This window comes from Myotis yumanensis, unplaced genomic scaffold (assembly GCF_028538775.1).
Source record: "Myotis yumanensis isolate MYYU_CA2020_CCGP unplaced genomic scaffold, mMyoYum1.0.hap1 SCAF_4, whole genome shotgun sequence".
Taxonomy (NCBI): Eukaryota; Metazoa; Chordata; class Mammalia; order Chiroptera; family Vespertilionidae; genus Myotis; species Myotis yumanensis.
Window position 1 is genome coordinate 99,150,828 of NW_027223755.1, and position 27,849 is coordinate 99,178,676.

Sequence of the window (27,849 nt, forward strand, 5' to 3'; positions counted from 1 at the left end):
GTAGAGCAGAGCTGGTGTGCTTTCAGAGTTTCATTCCAAAGAGTTGGCATTACTAGACTATCTAATGGTTCCCTCGAAGACATGCTTATTACAAGACTGTATTATACTAGTAAGATTCAGGCTTATCTACTCAACACCAAAGTCCTCTCGTTGGAGGACGTGTATTGAAAATCATACGGAGAAATGTTTTGATTTTGTAGCTGTCTGAGGTATTGGATAACAGCTTGGGTAAAAGATTAACCACAAAGCTTAAAAGGAAAATCTGGGGAAAGAGATGTCCATAGGAGCTTTGAAAAGCTCTGACTTATCCTGGGAATCTAAGAGGCCACATATGTGCTCAAGGCTGTGTATGGTCAAGAGTACCTGAGAGTACCCCCGATGATCTTGGGTTTTGAGCAAGCAGGAAGCAAAAGCTAGGCCAGAATTGTCATCCGCCTGGCTGATGCTGAATATGTGCCCCAACAAGCACACAGAGCTATTCGGCAAAGACTGGGAGATTTATTGGTTTTGGTGTTTAGGAGATCTGTCCAGTCCTCAGCTGATCACTAAGCTAACTGAGTAGGGACTTCAGTAGCCACAGACCAGAAAGAATACTGACAACAAACCCCAGAGGGAGGAGAATTAGATCTCCAGAGCTGCCTCATGAAAATGTCCAGTTTTCAACAGAAAAAATATATGCAGAGAACAAGGAAGAATAACTAATAAACAGTAAGAAAAGGCAACAGTAGAAGCTGTCCTTGAGGAAGTCCAGACATTGGACTTGTTAGTTAGACAAAGACTTTAAATAAGTTTTAAAAAATATGTTCCAAGAGCTTAAGGAAACCACATCTAAATAGAAAAATATCAAGAAAGTGATATAAATAAAAATGAACTAAATAGAAATTCTGGAATTGAAAAGTATAATAACTGAAATGAAAATTTCACTAGAGGGGCTCAAGAGCAGATTTGAGCACACAGAAGAATCAGAAAACTTGACATAGACCAATTGAAATAATCCAATTTGAGAAATAGAAGAATGAAGAATGAAGAAACATGAGCAGAAACCTGTGAGCCACCATCAAATATACCAACATGCATATATGGTGTTCCAGGAGAAGAGGGAGAGGAAAGCAGAAAAAATGTTTTAAAAATAGCCAAATCTCCCCAAATTTAATAGAAACATGAATCTGCACATCCAAGAAGCTAAATAAACTCTAAGTAAGTTAACTCAGGTCCACACCTAGACCAACATAATCCAACTGTCAAAAAAATATACAAGAGAATCTTGAAGGAAGAAAAATGACTCATTACCCCCAAAAGGATTTGCAATAAGATTAACAGCTAATTTCCCCATCAGAAACCATGGAAACCAGAAAGACATCTGATGACATAGTCAAAGTACTGAAAGAAAAATAACCAAGAATACTATATTCAGCAAAAACTGACCTTCAAAAGTGAAGGAGAAATTAAGGCATCCCCAGGTAAACAAAGTCTAAGAAAATTTGTTGTTAGCAGACCTGTCCTTCAGGAAACACTAAAGGTGTCCTTCAAGTTGAAATGAAAAGACACTAGATCCAAAGACACAAATAAGTGTCCCTGGACTCCCTAATCTCTCTCTGAGGGCACAGGGAGGAAGGGCAGAATGGGCTTCTGCCTGCACTCAAGTCACTGTCCCACTGCTGAACTTGGGGATCAGTAGGGCTCAGATCTCCCCCTTAAAAGCGATCTCACGGCCCGACTGGTGTGGCTCAATGGTTGAGCACTGACCTATGAATGAAGAGGCCACAGTTCAATTCCTGGTCAGGGTACAGGCCCAGGTTGCGGACTCGATCCCCAGTGGAGGGCATGCAGGAGACAGCTGATCAGTGCTGCTCTCTCTCCCTCTCCCTTCCTCTCTGAAATTAGTAAAAAAAAATATATTTTTAAAAAGCGACCTCACGAATGCACACTTAGCAGGAGAAAAGTGGCTCCACCTTGCATCATGTGCCTTTTTTTGTCCCCATGTCTTTGTGACCTGCCCGTTCGCCAACCTGTCCTGGCCTCTCTGTCCACTAGGACCTTGCCACACTGTTGGAGCAGATAGGGTGTCTGAAGTACCTGCAGCTGTTTGAGGAACAGGATGTGGACCTTCGAATCTTCCTGACCCTCACTGAGAGCGACCTGAAAGAAATCGGCATCACGTGAGTCCAGAGGGCCATCTGTCGCTGCATGCCCCTTGTCTCTGGGACCGTCTGATGTTGCAGCTTTCCAACATTTGGAGAGAGAGTTGCCCTCTCTAGAGGTCGGCTGTCTTCTCCATTCTTAGACGTAGATGGCCTGAGTCTTGTGGCTTCTCAAGCTGGCCTGGCTCAGTGCTGTATTCAGGGAACCCAGACATTCTGCCTGTTCACTTTTGAGAACTTTCCAAGTTGGCAAACATAGCCTGGAGCCAGCTGGCTAGTTTCCTACTTAGTGACAGCAGCAGCCCGGCTGGGAAGGGGACCAGGTGCAGGGGGGCTCCAGTGAGGTCATCACTTCTTACAACCCTTTGTTTCTGTCCTCTGGCTACTCTCCCTATTCAAGGATCTTTCCTAGGGAAACCATGGTCTGTGGAGCTTTCAGGCACATGCAAATGCTGATCCAGGTTCTTTTCTCATTCCCCGATAGGTTGTTTGGACCCAAGAGGAAGATGACTTCTGCCATTGCCCGCTGGCACAGTAGTGCCCGCCCCCCCAGTGACGCCCTGGAGCTGGCCTATGCCGACAGGTTGGAAGCTGAGATGCAGGAGCTCGCCATCCAGCTGCACAAAGTAGGTGGGAGGCAGGGGGCGGGAGGGTACATGCAGAAATGGCAAGGGAGATGTCTGGAGTCACACACCTGCAGAGAAGGACACAGTGATAGGACAGTGAGGGCAGAAAGCATGACAGCTCCTACCGTGAAGGGGAGGTATGCAGGCAGGCCCGCAAGAAGAAGGCCCAGAAAGGTATGGGACGTTCGGTGGAGGTCAGGTGGACATCCACAGGAGAGAAGAGAGAGGGTGAGGCCAGAGAACAAGAGGCTGGCGTGGACCCCAGTGGGCTCACAGGAAGGGACCCAAAGCAGGGGAGGCTCCAAGGTAGAAACAGGCCTCCCATTCCAGGCGAGAGACAGGCAGAGACAGAGGATGGGGGTGGTTCCCAGCCATGGCCTGGGCCCTGTGTCTCCTGCATCCTTGGCCCACTTGCCTGCCCCATCTGTCGGCCTGCCAGCCCCACCTCCCACCTCTCCCTCTCCAGCGCTGTGAGGAGGTGGAGGCCATGCGGGGCCAGGTATCCCAGGAGCAGGAGCTGCGGGCTGTGGTGGAGAGCTGCCTCCTGGAGCAGGACAGCACCCGCAAGGACATCCTTGCCCAGCTGCAGGAGACCTGGGCCCTGGCCCAGGATGCTGCTCTCATCCTGGACCAGCTACAGTGAGTAGGCACCTGAGCTGATCGAGTTCCCTCCAGATTCTTCAATCAAGGATTTGCTTTAAGGGCCTCCTGAGTCACTCCTTGCCTGCCCCCCCACTCCCCACCCCCTGCCCCATTTCATTCTAGCTGTTCCTCCCTACAATGTAGACCAGGCAGAAGTAGGGCCATGAAAATCTGCATACCCTACGCAAGCTCTCTGCCTTCACTCGGGCGAGAGCTTGTCAGTGTGGGTGGGTGCAGGGGGTGCTTGCCAAGCCCAGGAAGGTGGGCTGTGGGTTACACTCGAAAGTGGGGATGTCTGCCATCCCCTGCCCTCTGGGACCATGGAAGGCAGTTGCCAGGCTTTCCCCTTACCAGCACTTGGTCTTGTGTTCTGCAGAGCCTGTCAGGCTGAGCTTTCAGCCCGAGTGAAGCAAGACGAGTCCCCTCTGGGGGCCACCCTAGGCCCAGCCCTCCCTACAGCTGGTAAGGAGAGCAGTGTCCTGGGCCAGAACTGGGCAGAGATGCCTCCTCAGGCTGGGTTTTACCACGTCTCGATGGTTATCACATTTACACTCCCAGGTCCCCTTGCAAACACAATCCCAGACTCTAGGGTGAGGGCACCCTGCCCTCCTCAGCCCATTTCCTTAATGTCCCTCCTGGTGGTTGGAGGCAAAGCCCTTGGGCCATTGTGACTGTGCTGTCCAAGACCTCAAGTGACTTCTGCAGCCTCCAGTTGGAGCCCGGGCTGGGTCCACCCCAGGGCGTAGCCTCATGGGAGGCCAGTGATCCCCCCCTCACACTTCATTCCTGGGGCCAGGCCCTGACCAGCAGTTACTGCTTTGGGTAAGCAAGCAGGACCTATTTTGATGTAACAAGGGGGTCACACAGGCACTGACAATTGGGTGGGACTCCTGGTCACAACAGTTCAGGACAGAGGCAGGGCCTGTGAGCACACAGACCCCAGGCTCACCCAGCCTTCTGCCCCATAGACTCCAAAGGCTGGCAGGCCTCCCTGCAGGCCCTGAGCCTCCCCCAGCTGTCGGGAGCATTGGAGGACCGAGTCCATGAGATGGGTGAGTCTCTGGGAGGGCAGCCAGTGACCCTCGCCCCCGCCCAGGGACCAGACAGGAGTAACAGGAAGAGCCCTTAAGTTTAGACCCCTAGGGCAGCCCCACTACAACCTACTGACCTTCCAGGTCATCCATTCCTAGTGCCCCCCGAGGCACCCCTTCTTCCCATTGCTGCCCACACTTGCAAAGCAGACTCTGTTCCCATCTTCAGGGCGAGTGCTGTGCTCGGTGACCCAGGGCCTGGAGAAGCTGCAAACGCTGAATGGGAAAGAGAACTGGCGGGAGCCTTAGTCTGAGGGATGGTGAGTATCAGCCCAGGACCCAATCTGGGACAGCAGGGTCCACTGGGAGCTGAGCGAACGCCCACTTCAGTCCTCCCTTTTCCTTCTCAGAATCTGACGTTGGGTGACTGATCCACCCTGAAGCTGTGTGCCCGGAAGACAGGAGGGCAGTGAGTGGGCAGTTGCAGCAGCCCAGGTCCCAGCTGGGGCCAGAGGATCGGCCGGCCAGAGGATCGGCCCTCGGGAGCAGCTGGCAGAGAGACAGGACCAGACTGTGGCTGGTGCCAGGCAGCAAGGCCCCCACAGAAGCAGGACGAGGGCCTTGCCCTGAACCTGGTGGTAAGGCCCAGAGCAGACAGGACCTTGGGGAGAGAGCGTGTCCCCATATACCACAGGCGCCACACTCAGATTTGCCCTGATGGGTGAGGACGGGCATCTGGGCAGCATATGTCATTTGCTGGAAAATAAAATGTAAGATCAGCTGGTGAGGAGCTCAGTTCTGGTCACACATGTAGTACTGGCTAACATAGCAAAGCAAAGGGAAAGCCATGCCAGGACCCCCAGCTCCAGTGACTGGCTGGGGCCCAGGCTTCCTAGCCAGGACAGAGAATACTGTGCTTATAGGGGTGCTGACTTGGTGACCCCTCCTGCCCCATGGTCCCCAGCAGCTAGGGCTTTTGCTCAGAGCCCCCGTGATTCAATAGAAGCTACCTGGAGAGCCAAGCACACCCCATGCCCCAGGAAATGAGAGCGGAGCAAAGTACAGGTATTTTATTTACAAAGTGGAGTGCCTTCGCCCAGTGTGGCTGCTTCATCAAGGCTCTAAGGTGGAACAGGTGCCCAGGCTGGGCAGGGAGCACCGCTTTTCTTAGGCTGGGTAGGCACTGTGGAGACTTTCCAGTAGCTTCACTGAGTTTAGCCAGACTTGGGGCCATAGGAGACTGCCAGTGGTGACCTTCCTGCCTGTGGTGGCTCTGCTGTTGTCATTCTGCACACTTGACGGGTATTTCCAGACCATCTCTGGGAGCTGCCTTGTAGACCATACTGGGAATGGAGAAAAGGAGGCTTTCAAAGCACAGGAAAGAGCAGCAGGCTCAGCCTAGTGGTACAGTCACCAGGATCACAAAAGGGGCCTCTCTGGACGGTCTCAGCACAGAAGCCCAGACCAACCGACAGCCCAGAGAGGTCCATGGCTGGTAGTACCACAGGTGAACAGGGAGGTGGACAGCAACCCCACCTCAGATGAGGTCTGTGACAGCGTAACTCTGAATGGTGCCAATGCGCTTAGACTTGGCCCTGACCTTAAGTCTTAGGTAGTGAGAGAAGGAAGGGGACAACCTCCTGTGCCCTGCCTTGAGCCTGCAGTCAGGACCAAAGAATAGAGCAGCAGAGGAACCACTTTACTGTCCCTTCAACAACTCCATCTATTAGCTGGGCCCATGACCCTGACTGCCCTTGGGGACCAAGCACCAGTGGGGTCAAGTGAAGCCTCACCCAAAGTTCATACAACACAGAAAAGGAAATCTTAAGCCAGTAAAGCTAACAGCTAAAATTAACAGCACAACATCCTACCCAAACTGGCTGTCCTCTAGGCCCTGAGGCTGGCACAGAGGGCAGGATGCAGGAATGAGTCAACTGAGACAAAGGCACCCCCCTTGAGAACCAAGTTCTCATTGGTCTAAGTGTCTGTGCAACCACCCACTTGGAAAATCAGGCAGTGCCTGCGCCTCCACCAGCCCATGAGACTCTGAGGTGGGTTTGAGCCTCAAGGTGGATAAGAATGTCCTGAGCCTGGACAGCCAGGCCCGCCACCCCCAGGCCACCCACTGACCAACCTGAGAAGGTCCCACCTGGCCCTGTGACTGCTTGAGGCAGCAGAGATGATAAGACGCCCACTGGCCCCATGCAGTCAGAAAGGGTTACACACAGAAACACGCTAGAAGACACTCCCACAGGACTTCAGGGCCCTCAGCCCTGGACACCAGCCAGGGGAGGGCAAAGACGCAGTACAGGAGCAACCTCAGGAAGAAGATGGGAGCAGCTTCTCCAGGGCCTTCTTCTGCTTCTCAGTGGCTGCAGCCACAGCTTCAGCCAGCTTTTCCTCGGGCATCATGTTGAGCACCTTGAGGGCAAAGAGGAGCTGGTACTTAGCCGTGCTGATGAAGGCATTGCTCAGGAAGTTGGGAAAGCCACCAACTCGGTCCTTCTGGGTGTACAGCGGGACCCGCACCAGTCCCAGCACCTGCACAAAGGGGGACCAGAGTTGGGACCGGCCCCCCCACACCAACAGCACAACCCTGGTAGGAGGGGCCTATAAGCTGCTAGGCCAGGGGAAGGAAAAGCAGGTTGCCAAGGACAATGGGAGACCGCGGCAGGGTCTGGTGAGGCAGAAGCCAGCCAGCTCCTTTGGAGCAGTGCAGCCCTCTCCTGGCCACCTCATGCACTTCCCACCCTCTGCATCCTCATGTTCCAGCCTCCCACCCGCTGGCAGGAAGCCCCCCAGTCCACACCCCATGCTCCCCCTTGCAGCAGGTGAATCCCCAACACAACAATTGTCACTCCCAGCCCTTCCAGACCCTAACACCCCAAATCACAAGAGCCCTCAACCCGTGCACCACGCAAACCCAACCTTCATTCCCAGTTCCCCTTTCTGCTCTTCAACTTCCCACCTCCTCGAGCAGGTCCCGCCCCATCCCATCCCCCCAACCAATCCCACTCCCCACCCCCAGGATTGGCAATGGCAGGCAAGGCGGATGGAACACAGCCCCGAGGGAGCCCCAGCCTCCCACCGGCACCTCAGGTCCCTCTCCCTACCCCGAGGCTGCAGTCACCCCCCCACCCAGCCCTGCCAGGGGACCCTCAGGAGGACGTGTTACCCATCGGTGCCTTCCGCAGGGCCAGAGCCAAACCCCGGGGTGGGGGGCGGGGCCCGGGCGGCGGCCCCACCTCCAGGCCGTGGTCGCGCGAATGAACCGCGCTGATCTCCACGGCGTGCAGCTGCTCCAGCGTCAGCTGCCGCGCGTACAGGTGCGCCACGACGCGGTGCGGGCCCTCGGTCAGGTGCGAGCTCAGGTAGTCGGCCTCGGTGAGGCGCAGGCAGCCCAGGCCCAGGCCCAGCACCCGGTTCAGTCCGTCCTCCAATGACCAGAAGCGCCGGTCCACGAAGCCCCCGGGGAAGCCCAGCAGCCCGTCGAAGCGCATCTGCATCTACAAGGGAGCGCCGGGTCACGGGCGCGGGTCCGAGCGACGTCCCGCCCACGTCCGCCCGCCCGCGTCCTCACCAGCACCGAGAAGCGCATGGGGATGCGGCCGAAAAGCTGCCCGGGGTTGGCGGCGTACAGCATGGCGTGGCACGAGTGGCTCCAGCCCGGCCCCAAGCGCATCGCCTCCACCCGGCTGATCTGCTTCAGCTCTGGCACCGCAGCCGACATCTTGTTACTACCCCCCGCGCCGCGGCGCCTCCCCTTAAGTGCGTGCGCTGGCCCGCCCCCGCCGCACTGGCCAATCCGCGGGCAGCCGCGCTCCCTCCACCAATCGCTGACGCGCATCGGGACAGAGCCCACCGCGACGCGTCGTTGAGAGGCGCAGGGGCGTGTGCAAAGGGAGGGACGGCGCGCACCGCGGCCGCACCCAATAGCCTCCGAAACCGGATGCCGGCCCAGCTCCGGGCACCACAACGCCCGGCAGGCAACGCGCGAGCCGAGCTCCACCTCCGCCTGCTGCGTGCGGAGCCTGCGGGGTTGGGGCAGTGAGGAGGGCAGCGGGGTCTTCCGGGACCACGTCGCCCGTGGCGAGGCCTTCCCCCAGCGCCTCCTGGGGCACGTGGGCGCCCCCTGCCTCTCCCTACAGCCCTTCCCTGCAGGCACTTTTCACAGTCCTGGGCGCCTACACCTGCAAAGCACTCCGGGTCTGCCTGACTCCATATCAGCACGAAGGGCCTGGGGGAGCTCCAACTGCCCCACAGGACGAGTCCACGCGCAGCCCTGGGCTGGGTGCGGAGAACGAGAAGCCCCAGACTCCCCACACCCAGTTGGCTAGGGCCAAAGTGACTTAAGTCCCGGGCTGGGAGCTTCCGGGCCCAATGCCCCGTGTCCTCCAAGTCAGGCCCCAGATGCCAGGTACTGTTGGAGGAAATAGGGTCTCCCCAATTTCCGAGGGGGAGGAGGACCCTGGGCTCATAGGGGCAGGCCTTGCCGAAGGGCACTCCACAGTTGGCGATGGAGCCAGGATCCTACCCTAGATCTCCACCCTGTCTCTTGCCCAGTGTCCACGACAGAAAACCGGCCTTCTGCCTCAGGTACTTACCCCACGTTTGTGCAGAAGGAAGCCGCGGGGGTTCTGAGTCCTGGTGCCACTCCCTCCACACACTAGCCCAAGCTCCACGTGCCTCCCCATGGTGAGCATGGATTTGCTGAGTGAAGCAGCTCAGGATGGGTACCACGGGCACAGCCTTGGAGTCTGTGGCACGGGGAAGGCTGCCCTGAGCAAGGCTGAGGAGAGGAGAGGAGGCCGAGGGCAGGCAAGGGTTGGTAGATCTACCAGAAACTGATATGTTTGGCCGGTGGTGTATTCTGTCAGAAGATGTGGGAAATAAGGACCCAAAGAGGGTGGCCCTCTCCCCAGCTGTGGCCTCTGCCAGTCAGGGCTCAGAGGAGCAGCTGCAGCTGACAGGCCAGGTCCCAGGCCAGTATCTTAAGGGGAGAGGTCCCTGAGGGGAAGGGCCCAATCAGAGAGGACCCTATCTCCAGGCGGCAGGGCATGACCCAGGGCCAGAGTGCAGCAGGGGGCACAGAGGAAAGGCACCCTGTGCCCAATCCCTCCCTGACACCAGACGTGAATGAACAAGGTGGGTCCATTTGGGGAAGTAAGGAGGGAGATCCAGTGTAGCCCATGCAGGAACACATCTGACACTGAGCATCTTCCTACCCACACTGGCACAACCAAGGTGGCAGTCCATCCTCGGGGCAGGGATTGGCCAGCCACATGCACTGTTTCCATTCTCTAGGGCAGTGATGGCGAACCTTTTGAGCACAGCGTGTCAGCATTTTGAAAAACCCTAACTTAACTCTGGTGCCGTGTCACATATAGAAATTTTTTGATATTTGCAACCATAGTAAAACAAAGACTTATATTTTTTATATTTATTTTATGTATTTAAATGCCATTTAACAAAGAAAAATCAACCAAAAAAATGAGTTCGCGTGTCACCTCTGACAGCGTGTCATAGGTTCGCCATCACTGCTCTAGTGTCTGAGCTGAAGAAGGGCCCAGTGGCCCTGGCCAGTGTGGCTCAGTTGGAGTGTTGCCCAGTAAACCAAAAGATCATGACATACCTGGGTTGTGGATTCCATCCCTGGTCTGGGTGCATGTGGAAGGCAGCCAGTTGATGTTTCTCTCTCACATGGATGTCTCCCTCCCTTCCTATCTGTCTAAAATCAATAAACATATCCTTGAGTGAGAATTAAAAAAAAGAAGGAGCCTGGCTGGCGTGGCTCAGAAGTTGAGCTTTAACCTATGAACCAGGAGGTCATGGTTCGATTCCGGTCAGGGCACATACCTGGGTGGCGGGCTCGATCCCCAGTATAGGGTATGCAGGAGGCAGCCAATGATTCTCTCTCATCATTGATGTTTCCATCTCTCCTTCTCCCTTCTTCTAAAATCAATCTAATCTAATGAAAGAGAAACATGCAAATTGACCACACCTCTGCTACGCCCAAGCCACGCCCACCAGCCAGAGTGACTATATGCAAATTAACCCAACCAAGATGGCGGCTGGCAGCCACAGAGCTGGAGCAAGCAGGAGGCTTGGTTGCCCCGGCGATGGAGGAAGCCAAGCTTCCCACCTGCCCTGGCCGGCTGTGGCCTCCGCTCAAGGCAACAAAATTTCAATTATAGCAGATAAATAAATCCCAGATACCTGCTTCCAGCCAGCCTCCACTGGGAGCTTGGGTGGCTGGGGGCCGTGGCCAGCCTGCAAACAGCCATCAGCCCCTCACCCAAGCTGGCCAGGCACCCCAGCAGGATCCCCCTCCCTGAAGGGGGTGTGGCCAGCCTGAAAACGGCCCTCAGCCCCTCACCCAGGCTGGCCAGGCACTCCAGCAGGGACTCCCACCCTGAAGCGGGTATGGCCAGTATGAAAATGGCCCTCAGCCCCTTACCCAGGCTGGCCAGGCACCCCAGCGGGAACCCCACCCTGATCTGGGACACCCTTCAGGGCAAACCAGCTGGCCCTCACCCATGCACCAGGCCTCATAATATGCAAATTATCCCTAACAGCAGAATGACTGGGAATGACTGGTCACTATGACACACACTGACCACCAGGGGGCAGGTGCTAATGCAGGAGCTGCCCCTGGTGGTCAGTGCACTCTCACAGGGGGAGCTCTGCTCAGTCACAAGCCAGGCTGATGGCTGCCAGTACAGCGGTGGTGGTGGGAACCTCTCCTGCCTCCTCAGCAGCGTTAAGGATGTTCGACTGCAGCTTAGGCCTGCTCCCCATTGGCAAGTGGACATCCCCCAAGGGGTCCTGGGCTGCCAGAGAGATGTCTCTTCAGCTTAGGCCCAGTCCCCTGGGGAGTGGGCCTAAGCCAGCAGGTGGTCATCCTCCGAGGGGTCCCAGACTGCGAGAGGGCACAGGATGGGCTGAGGGACCCCCTGAGTGCACAAATTTTTGTGCACTGGGCCTCTAGTTCTATATAATAAAGAGCTAATATGCAAATGGTCATCATACCCTCACACCATCATGCTGTAATGGCTTAGACACTCAACACTAGGGAGAGAGGAATAGGGACCAGCCAGGCTGTGGCCCAGGAGAGGGAAAAGTCAGCCCGGATCCCGGGTGCCTGTGACTAGCCGGAGGAGGGAATCCTGGGTCCTGGGTGTTGGGTGAAGCAGAGGCGGTTAGGGGCAATCAGGCTGATAGGGAAGCAGTTAGGGGTGATCAGGCAGGCAGGCAGAGGTGATTAGGGACAATTAGGCAGGCAGGCAGGTGAGTGGTTAGGGGCCAGTAGTCCTGGATTGCAAGAGGCAGTTGGACACCCCCCAAGGGATCCTGGATTGGAGAGGGCACAGGCTGGGCTGAGGGGAACACCCGCCCCGGGGCATGAAATTTGGGGGAGGGTTCCCCCTCAGCCCAGCCTGCGCCCTCTCACAGTCTGGGAGCCCTCGGGGGATGTCCAACTGCCATGGAGGTGAGAGAGGCTCCTGCCACAGCCACTGCGCTCGCCAGCCGTGAGCCCGGCTTCTGGCTGAGTGGCGCTCCCCCTGTGGGAGTGCACTGACCACCAGGGGCAGCTCCTGCATTGAGCATCTGCCCCCTGGTGGTCAGTGCACATCATAGCGACTGGTCATTCTGCTGTTAGGTCGATTTGCATATTAGCCTTTTATTATATAGGATACACACACACAGAGGCCTGTGGAGGTAACTTGTTGTGTTTGCAAAGCTGGGGGTGGGGGTGCAAACAGTGCTGCCTGGCATTCTGGGGCACCATCTTTTCCCTACTGGGAAACCATTCACTGGGCAGGGAAACTCAAGCCAAGCAGAGGGCTCCCAGCTGGGCTCCAGCATCATGGCAGCCAAACCTGCCCCTCTAATCCATTCTCCACATGACATCAGGAGTGAGTCACTCTCTTGCTTAAAAACCTCTGTTCTTAGAATAAACCCCTGATTGCCCCTACAAAGTCTTGCAGTATCTGCAACCAAATCCCAGTTCCGACACTTCGGCCACATGTGCTTCTTTCCACTGGGTGGACATCCTGGGCTCACTCCTATTTCTGGGCCTTTGCACTTTCTGTGCCAGCTGCCTGGGTTGCTCTGCCAGACTGTGGGTTAAATTAAGTCCCCCATGTGACCCCATCTTGGCACCTGCTGACTCTTCCTAATGGTAACCAAATTGGGGAAGATGTAGATTTATTTGTGTAGAGTCTCACTGACAAGCTCCCAGGGGCCTGGACCTTGTCCATCTTGCCTTCTGCTGCCACACAGTAGGTGGTCAGGAAACATCTATGGGATGAATCAGCGACACAGAACATGGTGCTGGGGACCACAGCAGCCTCTCACAAACCTGGAGGCCCTGGCTCCTTCTCTACCTGCTCAGAAGACTGAGCCGAAGCCCCTGGAACCATTCGGTCCAATCCAAGAATCAGCACAGTGGCCACAACAGTAACCCTCACTCCCTCCTGGAGTCGGACCTCACTGATGTCTTACACATGAAACAGACTGCAGTCACAAGCTGGTGCTCGCACTGCTGTAAGGGTGTCAGACCACCACTCGCCACTCAGCAGTCCGGCCTCTGACTAAGAAACAGGTGAGGTCCTGCAGTGCTACGCGTGGAAAAAGGAATGAACAGGATATTGCTGGATGATTTTATTACTATAAATATACAGTAAAAAGGAACAAAAACTAGCCAATCAGAATACATCAAATGATAGCATGTTTAAGTCCAAGACAGGGTACTGCATCCTGTCATTCGGAGTACTGGCACCAATGCCAACGGGAAGAGGCCAGGGTGTTGGTGGGTGATGAGGGCGAGGAGAGAGACAGCCTGTATGTGTGCACATGTGCACCCATGAGCACACTAGTGGGCGGGAGTTGGGGGGGGCGGGGGGGAAGACAGGGAGCCAAGCGGCTGAGGAAGGTGGCCTGAGTGTGGCCGAGAGCTGTGCATAAGGCAGCGCTCTGCTCACAGCCCATTGGAGAGAGAACAAGGAACCTACTGGACAAAGCACCCAGCTGTGTGCATGCTCCCAGAACCATCATCCTCAGAAAGCGAGCTCCTCTGCACCCCCTAATCCAAGGCCCAAAAGTGTTGGGCCCTTGGGGAGCTGCACAGACCCACCCACCCACCAGGCCAAGGTCCCTGCTTGGGCAGCCTGTGCCTCCTCTGCTTTTCTATTGCCCAGGTGGTTTATCTTAAGAAAATGATGAGGCCACTTCAAATGGGACCCTTCTCCAGGAGGCAGGTCCCACCACAGAAGCCCCAGACAGAACAAATCAAAGAGAAACACCGAGTGACATTTAAATGACACAGAGCAGAAAACTTGCTCAGATCCCTCCCTGAGCGGGCGGACAAGCTGAGCGGAGGCCCCTCCACCTGGAGGGGGTCTGAGGACGTGTGCAAAGCCACCTCTGAGAAGGTGCAGGGCCTGGAGAGGGGCCACTGGACCAGTGGTCGGCAAACTCATTAGTCAACAGAGCCAAATATCAACAGTACGATTGAAATTTCTTTTGAGAGCCAAATTTTTTAAACTTAAACTATATAGGTAGGTACATTGTTATTAACTTAATTAGGGTACTCCTAAGGCTTAGGAAGAGCCACACTCAAGGGGCCAAAGAGCCGCAGTTTGCCGACCACGGCACTAGCCCAACTGCTGCCAATAGGCTGTGCACTGCACCTCTGCCCCTGGGAAGAGTCGGGCCCAAAACCAGACCTGGGCCTCAAGTGCAGAAACGCAGGCTGCGCAGGGCCGCAGGGAAGGGCTGCGAGCTACACAGCCCTGCACGTAGGGCCTGGGCGGGAGGGGAAGCAACAGAGGACACAAAGCAGCAGTGCCAGCCAGGCCATGAACTCGGGGGAGGGGCACAGGCATCGTTTCCTTCATTGACCGTGACTCGGATGGATCCCCCTTCCTTCCCTTCCCCAACAACAAGCCCCCCCAGAACTACCCCCTGGGAAGACAGTACTTCACCCACCGATAAATTCTCTCCTGCCGATTTGCTGAGTTCTCAGGGTGTCAGCCTCCCACTGGCTGGGGGGCTGGATAAAGCCAATCTGGGACATGTGGGTGGCCAGCCTCCAGCTCCAGCCATTCAGCCAACAAGAGATTTGGGGGAACTCAGAGCTCAGTGCATGAGACAGAAAGGGGCTGTCCTTCATTGTGTACCATTTACAAATACAGAGACCGCAGGAAAAAAAGGTTTGTCAGGGGGACAGTCCACTGTGCTCTTCAATCAAGGGTCGCAGGGCCCCTTGGAGCTGTGGCTATGAAGGGTGTGCAGATAGGAGAGGCCAGGGGTCTCAATGGAGTCCAGACAGCCCCTTGGCAAAGTCTGGGGAGCTGAGGGCTCCATGCTGCCAGCCTGGCCAGGCTCTCAGAGTTGAGTCAGGCGGTGGCCTCCACGTCAGGACTGGGGCCACCAAACAGAGGCTAGGTGGGGCCAGTGGCGAGGAGGCTCCGGCGTCTTCATGGAGATGGACCTTCCTGCAGGTGGGAGCAGAGGGAGGAGGGTCAGGCTTGGACGAGCCTTCCCACCTCACCTGCTCCCTTCACCCCTGCAGGCTCCAGGTTCCTACCAACTTTAAAACCTGGAGGGCAGGGCCAGCCAGCACCCACCTCCACGCATGCACGTCTGTGGTGCCAGCAGCAGCTGTAGCCCTGGAACAGAACAGGGCACCTTGGGCTGCTGACCCCTAGGCCTCCTGCCCTTGCAAGGTCTGTGCTCCTGGAAACTGACCAGCCAGTCCGCAGAGCTTCCCGACTAACTTAGGCTGGGACTGGTCGGTCCCAGGCAAAAGTGAGTGGATGTACAGCCAGTGCTCAGAGCAGACCCAGGAGCCTAGCCTGCCCTCCTCAGAGGCCTATTGTTACCACAGTTGCCTCCCCAATCCTGTGAAGTGCTCTGTCCCCGGACAGGGTGTCCCCTTTGCCTGGGTGCTGGTGTGAGGATCCCTGACTGGGGGTTGCAGCAGCAGAGGGACCAGCACACTTTTCAGAGCTGCAGAAAGCACGGTCACCCACCCACCCACTTGAAGGTGGGCTCCATTGGCGTCTTCACATAGCAAACCAAGCAGTGCGTCTGCCACCAGTCGTCTGCGACACAGACCCTCGGATAAGGGGACTATTTTCGTAGGCGCTGTGGCTGTGTGCAAGTCAGCTCTGCCAAGCGAAGTATATTTCTCTGTAGCTCTGACCTGTTTCCTACTTCTGGAGGTTTTACCTAAATTGCAACACTGAACATCTTCCAGAGTGGAGGCTGGGACCAGCTTTATAAAAGTGCAGGACCCTGCCCTGGCTGCTGTGGCTTAGTTGGTTGAGCGTCATCCCGTGCACCAAAGGGTCACTGGTTTGATTCCTGGTTGGGGCACATGCCCGGCTTGCAGGCTAAATGCCCAGAATGGAGCGTGAGGCAGCCAATCAATGTTTCTCTTTCTCCCCCTCTCCTTTCCTTTCCCTCAAATCAATAAAAACATTTTTTTTTAAAGAATAAAAGTGCCCGACAGAGGGTAAGATTTGTCAGAAGAAATGTGTGAGGAGGACAAGAGGTTTTTGTGCGAATGTAAGAGCAGTGGTTAAAACAAGTGGACAGACACCACAGCTGGGGCTCAGAACAGCTGACCAGGAGGAAGGCCAGACACCAGCCTGACCTGGTGTCTCCAGCTGGGGCTGCTGGACTCTGCTGCCAAGAGTCCTGCTAGAACGTTCCACACCACACTCATCTGAGAAACCCAGGGCCACCGAAGGCACCAGGCTCTGTATCATCAGACTTCCCAGAGCCACTGATGTCACATGAAGGAGGGGAAGGGGGCCCAACACATGTGGCCTATGTCTCGGTGGTGCTCTTGGAACTGCCTTCTGTAAAATGTCTGTCTGGGTCACCCAGGTAGGAGGCACCTCCCTATCAGGTGGGGAGTCAACCTCATATGACTTGCTAATAGACTGATATGAGTATGCTGGTGGTGTTCTGGAAGGTTCCAGAGGTGGGGAGGGGGACAGTTTAGTAGCAGCAATGATGGGGGTCTCAGCTAGGGTTGGGTCCCCATTCCGGGGGCCCTAAAGGCTGGAACAGCCTGACTGGGCAGCCTGGTCCCGATGGGAGAATTTCTGGCCCCAAAGCCAGCATCATACCCCCAGGACCACCTCTTTGGGGCAAAAGGGCAGCAGCGCTGGGAGAGCTCTGGATTTAGAATCCGGGACCCAAGGGAAGACAGGATGTGGAGGAGGCTGGGAAATGGGGAGGAACCCCCTGGAGGGAGCAGGAGAGGGAGAGGCAGCTGGGGGATTTCCTCGCTAACCCCTGCCAAGGATGCCCCTCGGAGCCACCCACCACGAGCATGGTGGCCGTCACGTACCAGCTTACTCCTCGATGCCAACAGAACAGGAGCCGGGTGCCTGGGCTGTGCAGAGAGAGATGGAAGCCTGGTTAGCAAAGGCTCGATAGACAGCACACCCCACAGCAGATGCACTGACCTTAGGACAAGTGGCCCTGAGAGGGTGGGGACTGGAAATGAAAACTCACACCAACCGATGTGCTGGAACAAAAGACGGGCATCGGCTGAAAATGTATTTCCTGGGGAGTGCTGGGCCAATTCTTACGCAGAGAAACTCAGCCTGTGGAAGGATTGGGGGGCCGGGCAGTGCTGAACCCCGCTGGAAGGTGGAGCCCAGGAAGGGCTGTGGGGACACAGGCATCTAGGTTTTCCATTTATAGATTCCACCAATGTCATTTTCCCCATCAACAGGGAACACTAAGAGTCACTAAATAATGCTTCATCCCTCCGGGTGGCTGTGCAGTTGTTATAAAGAATGAAGACACCCCAGTGTACGTGTTCACATTCTTAAACACACATGTGAAAGATGCTCAGGATCTCCCCTAACTGAAACAAGCCAGTAGCAGAATAGTGGGCCCAGCATGTGACTAGAAGGCATGGACGCGTGCTCACACAGTTGTGCGCCCTGTGAAGACCCCTGCCCACCCCCAGCTGCAATCAGTGGTGCCTGTGGGGAGCAGGTGCAGGTCGCTAACAGCACCCGCTTCCTGTCTGAGCTCTGAGAGGTGCTGAGATCCCACCCTGCCCTGCAGACTGGACAGGCGCAGAGCCAGGGTGGAGCCGGGCTCAGGAGCCGGACACTGCCCACCTCACTGTCCAGTCAGGCCCTGAATGCAGACTCTGGCCTCACCTCCACCACTTCCATAACCAACTGCTTCCCGCCCCACATGTCAGCTAGAGCAGGGGTCCTCAAATACTGTATTTGTTCCTGTTTTGTTTTTTTACTTCAAAATAAGATATGTGCAGTGTGCATAGGAATTTGTTCATAGTTTTTTTAAACTATAGTCCGGCCCTCCAACGGTCTGAGGGACAGTGAACTGGCCCCCTGTTTAAAAAGTTTGAGGACCCCTGAGCTAGAGGCTCAGGGGCTCAAGAGCCAGAAGTCCTGGTTTCACCTGTAGGCCGAGCCCAGCAGCTACAGCCTGTCCCAACCCTGCAGACCCCTGAGCACTCTGGGCCACTTGAGGAGTGAAGGGTGAGGGGTGGCTCTGCAGAGGCTGTGTGGGCATCTGCCTTAGGGATCAGGCCTCACACTCAGACATGTCCTAAGCCCCTATGGCTCCGGCCACCACAGAAGACCTCTCACTGTGCATCAGAGGGGGCCTGTGGATTCTGAGCCTCCTGTCCACCCCACACCGCAGCTCAGGTCAAGGACTTTGGGCCTAAGGAGGCCAGAGTGGAGGCTTGTGGCTCCAGAAAGCCCAGTCCCTCTCCTGGCCACCTCCCCCCAATTTGAATCACAATGAAATACTTGAAGTCCTCTCAAAGAACTTACTGGAATTCTGTGTTACTCTAAGGTATGCTTTTACCCGTGGGTGTCCCTATGGGCAGGCCCATATGTGCCACTGAACCAACAGCTGTCCTGCTTCCTCACACACCTGGTGACCCTCTGTCTGCAAAGCCACTCGCTGCTCATCCAGAAGCCAGATGGGGGCAAGAGGCCCTTCCAAACCAAAGCATGTCACAGCCCCCAATGCTCAAGCCAGCTCCCCAGGGACCAGGCAACGATGGCTCCAGGGACAGGCAGGAGGGCCCCCAAGGGCTCCCTGGCCATGTGGCAGGAGCCAGGCTCTCTAGGGGCAATGTAACTATTTATTTTGATTCCAGAGCCTCAGATGGTATCCTAGCAGGTGCCAACATGAGCATCTGAGAGCCCCGCCCCACTCTTATCGCCCATCTGTGGAGCCGAGGATTCTGGCCCAGAGGAGCAGAGAGCAGAGCAGCTGAGGCCAAAGGGCCCTGGGCGGAGGCCTCAGAAAAGAGAAGAGAAGCAGGACTGTTCCCAGCTGCCTCGAGCCTTGCTGGCACCCAACACACCAGCCCGACCTGCTGCACCCTGGCGTGGGATGCCCTGCTTCACCAGGGACCTCCAGCAGGTGGAGGAAAGCTGGTGTCAGGCCTAAGGCAGGCAGGTGGCTTTGTTCATAGCTCCCTGGGGCAGAGGTCCAAGCATGCCAGAGCCATGGATGCAGGAAGATACGGCAATGCAGATGGACGGGGAAAAGGACCGTGTCCTTAAACACTGGCTCTGGGCTGCAAAGAGGCCTTGGCCCAGGCTCTGCCCCAAAGAGTCAGGGGCTGCAGGAGGGGCGACTATGGAAACAGCCTGGCTGTGCTATGGGGACTGATGGAAGGAGCATGAACTCAGAGCCAGAGAGATGGGGGCAGGCTCCCCACCGGTCAGCCCCTCCCTGAGTAGTCAGAGCACCAGTAGGCCCCCAACTTCATGAAGATGGTCACAGCACCATCCCAGGCTGGGCAAGTTCCGAGCCCAAAGGCTGAGTGCTATTACCTGGAAGGTAGATGTCGGTAGGTGGGCCAGGCTGGCAGCAGCCACAGGGCTCAGGGCTGCCATCCTGGAGGACGTTCTCAATGGAAGGTACACGGCTCCCTGCAGAGGAGAGAGCAGGTCAGGGACCCACTAGCAGGGGTGGGTTGGGCCACTCCTCTGGCTGAGACCCCCAGGAGCCCGCCTTTCATTCCCAAGGGCACTGCAGCTGCTGGGGCCCTTGGTCTCCTGACTCCCCCTCTGCTTTCCCTGGACCCTATTCTCCCTCTCTTTTCTTCTCTCACACCCCCAGTATGGGGCTTCTGTTTTATTTTTATCAATAAAAAAAATGCCCAAGATTAAAAAACAAGATAAAATGGTAACAGATGTAACTCTCTATTGATCTTCCCGGGTGAGCAGGCTGACAGCCCCTGGTCCACACACACCACAGCAGGTCCTGCGTGGACACGCCGATGGGGGCCTCCAGTGTGGCTGCTCCTCACACATCAGCTCTCAGCCTCAGGCCTGCATGGTTCTCTCTCCTACAGAAAGGGGTCTGGCCCCTGTGACAGGGCACAGCAGAGGTTGCCCAGTCCCAGCACATGCTTGGCACCAGCAGGAAAAGCCAACCCTGAGGGAGGTGGGGAGCCAAGGCCTGAGAGGCAGAAGGGCTTGCCCTGCACCAGGCCAGGCAGGCAAGGATGGCACAGTGCTTCCAGGAATAGACACCCCTAAACCTGGGCACCACCCGCGGGGTGGGGGGCTGCTTCTGGAAGGGATGTGGGCCCCCAACAGTGCAATGCTGGCCAGGGGACCCCTGGCAAGAAGGGGTTACAGCAATGGAGCGTCTGTGGGTTATTTTGGGGTCTTTTACCAGATTGCAGGCTTGGGGGGGGCAGCCAGCAAGGGCCACTCCTGGCTCTATTACCTCTAAATTAAGTGGCCTTGGCCTCCCCCAAAACCAGCCCTGAGCCTGTTTCCTCACCTGCCCACACTGGGGAGAAATGACCAAGATAGCAGAGAGATGGCATCTCCCCAGCCAGCAGAGGGAAGCACCTCATTATGTCCTACAACCACTTTGAGGTCAGGCAAGGTCATCCCCTGACTCAGAACCAGCACATGTGCTGGGCGGCTGGGTCCTGACCCTGTAGGCTGCTACGTACCAAAACTTCCATCAAGAGAGGAGCCAGCCCCCCACTCCCACATGGGAGACCTGGACCTAGCTGAGCTCTCTGCCCACACAAAGGCCCTGGATCTGTCCAGGTGCTGGCAGGACTACCAAGGGATGGGAACAGCCCAAGGCCAGGCCGGGAGAACTGACCACGTGCAGAACGATCCAGGTGGGATATAAAATGGCCACACTACCCGATGCTGATGGCGGGAGGGAAAACCAGGAGCGGCTGCGGGCTGTCCTGAGACACTGTGCAGTGGTTCCCAGGAGAAACCCTAGGAGATCTGAGCTGGAGACCTCTGCCCTCCCGACAGGCAGCACTGGAACCCTGCCCTTCAGAAGAGGGCTCACCTTGCTTTAGCGATGACCTCTCGTCAACCTCCTCCGTGAGGAAACTCTAGGAAACAAGGGAAAATGAGCCTGGAGCTATGGTGCTGACCCAGGACTGGTGCCAACCTCCACTGAGTGAGGGCAGGGCGGGGCAGGCCCGGGCACACCATGAAACAGGTCTCAGAGGCAAACAGCAAGCAGTGGGGACTCAGATCTCAGGTGGGCAGGACCGAGGGGGGGCCAGGACGGGAACTCACCTCTGGGGAGCTGCTCAGCACCAGCCCAGCCCCACTCGGCAGGGGAGGGGCGTCCGAGTCCTGGGAGAGCTTCTCCTCGTCCTCTTCGTGGATGGGGGACGATGGGGACCGCAGGGTGCTGGGCAGAGAGGAGGGTAGAAGACAAGTGGGTAGAAAAGTGACCTTACCAACGCCAGCTCCACCTGAGGGTGAGCCTGCATATGTTGCCTGGAGCTGCGGGCAGATGCACCCGGGGAATTGTGGGCATCAGCAGAATGCCAGCAGGGTGCTAGCTAGCAGCATGGAGGCTGTCCACCTGGGCACTTGCAGAGGCCTAAACACGGCTTTTTATTTTTATTTTATTTTTTAATATATTTTTATTGACTTCAGAGAGGAAGGGAGAGGAAGATAGATAGAAACATCAATGATGAGAGAGAATCATCGATTGGCTGCCTCCTGCATGCTCCCCACTGGGGATTGAGCTTGCAACCCGGGCATGTGCCCTTGATCGGAATCGAACCCGGACCCTTCAGTCTGCAGGCTGACACTATCTACTGAGCCAATCTGGCTAGGACCTAAACACAGCTTTTTATTTCCAGGAGAGGACAACCGTGATGGTGTACTTCTGGGCTGGAGGGCTGGGCAAGGGAGGCAGCAGGAGATTCCCAGGATTCTGCATCTTTGGAGTGAGCCTGCCATGTGTATTACTCATGGGGCCACAGTTGGTTTTATGGAACCTGTGCCTTCCTTATACTTCCCCAGTAAAAAGCCAGCATGTGTGTGAGGAAAGACTCCAAATCAAGGCCGGCTGCAGGGCCTAGCAAGTGTCCAAGGAACCATGATGGGCCCTGGGATGACAATCCTGGTTCACCAGTCGCACAGCAGGATGTGCCCATGTGACCAACCCCCAGAAAGTCCCAGAACCCTGAAACTCAAACAGCTCTCCTGGTGCAACAGCGCTCACGCCCCTGCGGTTGGCCTGGGACAGGGAGGGCACCGGCGCCTCTGTCCTCCACTGATGCATTTCACTCCTGCTGCCTTTGCTGAGATCAACCTTACCCGGGAGCCTAACCCGCTACTGGTCTTGTTAGTCTTTCTGGTGATCACCAAACAAAACACGTTATAAAATTATTTAAAACTACAAATCACCTTGCTTTGCACTTCTTTTCTACTAGCATACGCCTCCTGTGCCCTGGCCCACAAGCAGGCGGATGGGTTCCCAGACACCCTTCCCAGAGGGAATCCCGGCCTCGGCCCTGGCCTCACCTGTCGGGGGATTTGCTCCGAGACTTGCCCTTCTGGTGGCTGCTTTCCATGATGCGATCAAGCCCAGCAAGTGGGCAGCTGGCCTGGGACAGACCATCCGAGACGCCCGAGTAGGTGATCTCTTCGTACAGGGGAGCCGAGGGGAGGGCCGGGGAGATGGCCCGGAGGCCATTGAGCGCCTCAAGCAGAGAGATGGGCTCATAGCCCGGCGGGATGCTGTCCGAGCTCTGAGGGGACAAGAGCGGGTGAGGGAGGGGTTGGCTAGGCTCCCTGCCCACTGCCCGGGCTTATGCCCGAGACGGTCTACTCCCCAGCACCTGCTTTCTGACCATCTCCTGTGGTCTCCACCTTCCAGGGGTTTAAGTCCTCCCTCCGCAGAGGGCGCCAGGAGCTCTAGAGCAGCACCAGACGCCTGCCCAGGGATCCCTCGCCATCAGTGCAGCACAGCCTTGAACACCAAATGCCCATTTGACAGGAAGGGAGAGGGCATCTGGAAGAGCCACCCCATTCCGAGCCTCAGACAGCCCCGACCTGGCTTTGTGTTCCTGCTGGGCAGGGGGCAGAGAGTGAGAGGGGTTAGTGAGAGGGGCAGGTGGAGAGCAAAGCCATGCCAGAGTTGAGAGAAACCAGGGAACCACGTTCTAGACCAGGGAGGGCCTGGTCCCCGGGGAGCTCTGCCCGACAACACAGACATCTGGCCCAACACGAGATCCTCGGTGGACCTGGGCAGGCATCCAAGGGATGATGTGTGATTCTGATGGGCCCCCTGGTTCAGAACCTTGGTTTCCCCCTTGCTGGGAATAAGTCACATCAACAGGCTGTGTCTGGCTTTAGGGTTAAAGGTGAAGGGAGAAGGGAAATGCTCGGGTGCTGGGCATGGCAGTGCTGGGCCCCTGCAGAGTGGGGCAGCCACCTGTCCTCACTCACATTAAATAAGGTGAAGGGCAAATGTCCACAGTGCTCCCTACGTGAAACCCTCACCTGCCCATCTGTTTCTTTAATGTTTTTATTGATGTTTTAGAAAGAGAGAAACATCAATCAGTTGCCTCCTGCACGTCCCCTACTGGGGATCGAGCCAGCAACCTGGGCGTGTGCCCTACCAGGAATCAAGTTAGTTATTTCTTGGTACACGGGACGATGCTCAACCAACTGAGCTACACCAGCTAGGGCCACCTACCCATCTGACTGGCAGGAAGGAAGGCGGTAAAGCAATCCTGGGACCATAGAGGAGGCAGGGGAGTCAGGATGGGGGTCTCTTGCCCTCAGCAAGCACCTCCCAGTCCCCAGGTCACCTGAGCCAGTGGTGTCCTGCATTTGTTACCAACCCATCTTCAATTTAAAGGTAAATAATTACTCTGAACACCTTCAGCCCCCATTAAAAGAAAACACCTATCTGTAGGTTGACTCCCCAGTGACTCCCACCTCTACGCTTTACCAGAGGCCCAGCCTGGCTGCCACACACTCTCCGGCCCCCAGCCCGCTCCTTGAAATGCAGGGAAAATGCAAGAAAACCAAATCTTTGGCCCAAAGAGCTAAAACCCAAGAGGCAGAGAGCAGGGGGTGTAGAATGACAAGCAAGCGCTAGGAGTGCTATTTGCAAAATCTCGCCGCCACATTAGTTCCACCTTCATCATTCCACTGCCAGCAAGAAACAAAAGGGGAACAGGGCACTGGACCACGGACAGAGCAGAGCTGGCGGGAGGGGCGGCCTGAGGCCGGTGTGCCTGGCAGGGGGATCCAAGAGACTGGCTTTTTGCCGACAGACCTTGAGCTCTGCTTGTTCCACAAAACTCCTTTTCTGAGCAGGGAAGCCGGGGACTGGGGAGAGTGGATTTGACAGATTAAATCAACCAAACACGTCAACCTGGAGTGAAATTGACTTCCCGTACTTGTCATTGGCTTAATAATCAGGGTGAGGGGCAGAGACACGGCCACAGGGCCAAACACACTTACAGTTTCCCTTTTAGGTTTCTTGCTGGCCAGTGAGGCAGGGTGCGACTTTGATTTTTTAAAGGGACACTGTCAAAATAAAAATCATACATTTTACAACTACTACCCTCCATACGGCCCTGGAGCTGGATGGCTGGGGTCGGTCTGGTCTGCTGGCTTGTGGGAGTGCCGCCAGCCTGCGCTTCGCAACTTCACATGCACATGAATTGTGGGGACCTCGCCAAAATGCAGGTTTGGCCTCAAGGGCCTGGCTGGGAGCTGTGCTGCTGGGGGAGTCCACCCTCACCCAATGCCCACCCGCAGTGTGGGTCACCTCGAGTAGCAGGTCCTGGGCAGGGGGGTGTGAGAGTGGTTGGGTGCTCCACACAAGTGGGCCTGGCCAGGCAAGGGGAAGGGACATGCGGGCCTCTTAAACTTATCACCAACTTCCAAGTCCTAATGGTGGGTGGGTAAAAAATCAGCCCCAAATCACCCCAACTCATTGGAGAAAATGCCTAGTTTGGGCTCTTCTGGTACGACGTGGAAATGGCTCCGACAGGTAACAGGGCGGACAATAACCGCCCTCGGGAGAGGAAGGCACTGGCGGTCACCATCCAAGCCCCAGCCCGCCCTGCACTGTGGGCAGCATCACAGCTCCCAGGCCAAGAGGGGCAAACAGAACCTGGGAGAGTAACACGCAAGCGGCAATAAAACCCATCACCTGAGCAGCCACCCCTCTGTGAAATAGAGTCCTCCCTTCCCAGAGCGAATCACACCCAAGTGCTATTCTCTCTCCTAAAACTCATTGTTGGAGGAAGTGTGCAGTGTCTGTAACCAAGTCCAATGTCAAACGAGTGGGGGGCCTACTCTGAGTCATAAACCCTGATGTCCACAGGGCCCAGCAGGCAAAACAGATAGTGTGCTTGCCCCAGGAGAAGGGGAGGTGATGGGGCTCACCCTGGGAGCAGCCTTGCCTTTGCTCCAGCTTCAAGACTACACACTCAGATTTTGAAAGGTAAGTCATAAGTCTGAGTTTTAAGGGAAATTTCCAGATTTTCAGAAACAGTGTATGGGCCGAATACATAACACCTGCTGGCCCAGGGCAGGAGCCCATCTTCTAGGTGCGCCAATCCAGAGGGTGTGAGTCCTCTTTTCTTTTTAGGGAGTTGGCAGGACCTCTAGGAATCACTAGGTCCAAACACCCTCAGTTGAGAACCAAGAAAACAGACTCACAATTGACAACACTCATGGACAGCAGGGACCTGGGAGCTTGAGACCCGGACCTGCCCGGCACCTGCTCCCTGGTCCTTCCTCCCCATCTGTCCACCTCGGCCTCTCCTCTCCACCCCCATCCCCACCTCTGTGTGTCTCTCTCTCCATGTCTCTTTCCACCTCTTTCTCCCTGTCTGACCATCTCATAAGTATCTCCCTTTCACTCTTATCCCTACTGTGTCTCTCTCTGCCTCCGTATCTATCTCCTGCCCTATCTGTGTCTGTCCACATCTCTGCATTGTGTCTCTACTTCTCTGTCTCTGTCTCTCGCCTGTTTCTGCCCGTACATCTGTCTCACTGTCTGAGTCTCTGCCCACCTCTCTCCAAAGCCAGAGCTCAACACCCCTCGCCTGCCTGCAGTAGGTCCACCTCATCGTTTCTCAGGAGCCAGGGCAGGGGCGGTTGCTGAGGGGCCCTGTGTACCCAGGCTGGAGAGGTAGGGAGAGAAGGCACAAAGGGCATGTTACAGCCACAAGGAGTGCCCCTGGCTGTCTGACTTGGTGGAGTGATGGTGACAAGCACTGTAGCTCCAGCTCCTGTGGGGCCACGCTGGGCAGATGAGGACAGAGGCCCAGAGAGCCAGAGGTGGAGGTGCTGGCCAGACAGCCTTGGTCCTGGCCAGGTATTGCTCCAAGGGCTGGGCCCAGGTGGCCTCCTTCCAGCCACCTGACCAAGTCAGCCCCGCTGGGAGCCAGACACTGTCCTAACAGGAAGGCAGGCCCTGGAAGTGTCTGGATGCCTAACAAGAAGGCAGGGCTTCCTCCAAACCCCTCTCCCTCCAGCCCTACGCCCCCCAATGCAGGACGGAAGAGGCACTTACAGAGTGCTCGTCGTGGTCCACGCTCTGGGCCAGAACGGGGCTGAAGGAGACGGGGGACAGGGCTCCTGGCTTCTTCCTCACCGCCCGGATCTGCAAAAGGGCCCGGAAAGCTGTGCAGAAGGGAAGGGCCGATGTCAGGCAAAGAGCAGCCAGTTCCAGCACCACTGAGACCCGCCCAGCTGCGGGGACACTGACCACCACCCACACCACAGCGATCCCAGGGCAGGCCACGTTTCCAATTCAGGCCGAAGAGAGGAAGACAGAGGCCAGGACAACGCTGCCCCAGCTCAGTGGATCTTTAGAGGCGGCAGGCAGGACACAGCCAGTCTCTGACCTGCCACACCTGACTGTACCCTAGACAGTGAACATGGCTTCAAGTTACACCTGCCAACCAGCAAAAAGCACACAGTGAGCCCTGGACTGCGAGTCTCTTCCTGGAAGTTACAGTGACCACAGGCAGGCAGACATGTGTATGTGGACATCTGTGATGGCGCAATGTCTACACAGGTGATGGAAGGAGAGGTGACTTGGGTGATGAACACACACTACAGTGCACAGATGATGTGTTGTGGAATTGTGCCTGAAACCTGTATAATTCTGTTAACTAGCGTCACCCCAATAAATACAATAAAAAGGAAAAAAATGCTGTCCAGTTCTAACCTCACTGCCAACACCTGCCTGGAGCACCCTTCCCGGCCGTCCTGAACGTCCCGTTTTTCTGGAGGCAGACTTTTGAGATCTGAACCTTTCACATGCCCGCAGCATCGCCGTGGGTGTGAACTACCTGCATTAACCACCAGACTCCCATTCGCTGCGAACCAGGTGGGAGGCTGATGCCTGTCAGTCTCAGTGCCCAGCTGCCCTGGTGTGGGGTCTCCACTCACGCAGCCGGCAGATGGGGCAGTTGCTGGCCTGGTAGCGCAGCGTGTCGGCACAGGAGTTGCACAGGCACAGGTGGCGGCAGGGCAGGATCAGCGTGTCCCGCAGGTCTGACAGGCACACCACGCACTCATTGCTGTTGTCACTGTTCTCCTCGTCTGAAGGCTGCAGGGACAACGAAGGCTGAGGGTCAGTGGCTTTCTGAGAACCAAGAGCCGGAGGCCGGGGGCCAGCTAAGGGGCCGGGAAGAGGCCTTCCTGCTCCTGGCTGCCCCACCAGCCAGCCCCCTCGGCCCCTGGAGGCAAAGGGAAGCCCACGAGGGTGGAGGAAGGTTGCTGCAGAGTAGGACGCCTCAGTAGCTGGCCCAGAGTCACGCTCCCTGGGCACCAGGCACAGATCCAGCCCAAGCCCACCCCACAGCACAGAGGAGAATATGCAGCCCCGCCCAACACACTCCCCAAATCAAGAAACTCAGGTCTATTTCTATTCGCAAAACCAAAGAAAAAATGTGGAAGAGACAAAACACTAGGAACACATCTTCCAGAAGGAACCCACTTATTTGGCTAAGACAAACAAACAAACAAACAAATCAGACAAGTCTAACTTGTTTGACATATTTTCATCCAGTAATGGCAGCTTCTGGAAAACAAAATCTGGATCAAGAGGCAACAA

At 56.2% G+C, this 27,849-nt stretch overlaps 3 protein-coding genes across 14 annotated transcripts in view; 1 reads left to right on the forward strand and 2 right to left on the reverse strand.

The window, feature by feature from the left end:
• Positions 1-5,224, forward strand: part of ANKS3 (ankyrin repeat and sterile alpha motif domain containing 3) — a 32,343-nt gene extending 27,119 nt beyond the window's left edge. For 4 of the 8 annotated variants that reach the window (XM_070413066.1, XM_070413064.1, XM_070413071.1 and 1 more), the window contains 7 exons: positions 2,035-2,159; positions 2,626-2,767; positions 3,234-3,406; positions 3,786-3,871; positions 4,378-4,461; positions 4,670-4,760; positions 4,851-5,224. In XM_070413066.1, the coding sequence (XP_070269167.1) occupies positions 2,035-2,159; positions 2,626-2,767; positions 3,234-3,406; positions 3,786-3,871; positions 4,378-4,461; positions 4,670-4,749 (690 nt within the window). In that variant the 3' untranslated portion in view covers positions 4,750-4,760; positions 4,851-5,224. Of the gene's footprint in view, positions 1-2,034; positions 2,160-2,625; positions 2,768-3,233; positions 3,407-3,785; positions 3,872-4,377; positions 4,462-4,669; positions 4,761-4,830 lie in introns of all 8 variants that reach the window. The other 4 variants (XM_070413065.1, XM_070413067.1, XM_070413069.1 and 1 more) reach the window with 4 other exon arrangements.
• Positions 5,225-5,495: 271 nt separating this feature from the next.
• NUDT16L1 (nudix hydrolase 16 like 1) lies at positions 5,496-8,179 on the reverse strand. Of its 3 annotated transcripts, XM_070411573.1 has the most exons (4): positions 8,021-8,179; positions 7,686-7,946; positions 6,759-6,981; positions 5,496-5,783 (listed from the first exon to the last, which is right to left on the reverse strand). In XM_070411573.1, the coding sequence occupies exons 1-3, from the start codon at positions 8,168-8,170 to the stop codon at positions 6,760-6,762; spliced, it is 633 nt and encodes a 210-aa protein (XP_070267674.1). In that variant the 5' UTR covers positions 8,171-8,179; the 3' UTR covers positions 5,496-5,783; position 6,759. The 3 variants fall into 3 exon arrangements, with proteins under 3 accessions (XP_070267674.1, XP_070267676.1, XP_070267675.1); XM_070411575.1 differs by lacking the exon at positions 7,686-7,946; XM_070411574.1 differs by lacking the exon at positions 5,496-5,783 and having other exon boundaries at positions 6,801-6,981; positions 7,616-7,946.
• A 6,670-nt stretch (positions 8,180-14,849) lies between these two features.
• MGRN1 (mahogunin ring finger 1) overlaps positions 14,850-27,849 on the reverse strand; it is a 48,969-nt gene continuing 35,969 nt past the window's right edge. For 2 of the 3 annotated variants that reach the window (XM_070413073.1, XM_070413075.1), the window contains 9 exons: positions 27,183-27,342; positions 26,299-26,408; positions 24,231-24,296; positions 22,278-22,504; positions 21,033-21,150; positions 20,797-20,842; positions 19,299-19,397; positions 16,808-16,852; positions 14,850-14,939 (listed from right to left, as the gene is read on the reverse strand). In XM_070413073.1, the coding sequence (XP_070269174.1) occupies positions 16,812-16,852; positions 19,299-19,397; positions 20,797-20,842; positions 21,033-21,150; positions 22,278-22,504; positions 24,231-24,296; positions 26,299-26,408; positions 27,183-27,342 (867 nt within the window). In that variant the 3' untranslated portion in view covers positions 14,850-14,939; positions 16,808-16,811. The remainder of the gene's footprint in view (positions 14,940-16,807; positions 16,853-19,298; positions 19,398-20,796; positions 20,843-21,032; positions 21,151-22,277; positions 22,505-24,230; positions 24,297-26,298; positions 26,409-27,182; positions 27,343-27,849) is intronic. The other variant, XM_070413074.1, reaches the window with a different exon arrangement.

Coding starts and splice junctions, on each gene's coding strand:
- NUDT16L1 (XM_070411573.1), bottom strand. CDS start 8,170: ATGTCGGCTGCGGTGCCAGAGCTGAAGCAGATCAGCCGGGTGGAGGCG. Junction 7,947..8,020: donor CCATGCGCTTCTCGGTGCTG/GTGAGGACGCGG, acceptor GCTCCCTTGTAG/ATGCAGATGCGCTTCGACGG. Junction 6,982..7,685: donor CGCGCGACCACGGCCTGGAG/GTGGGGCCGCCG, acceptor CCCTTTGTGCAG/GTGCTGGGACTGGTGCGGGT.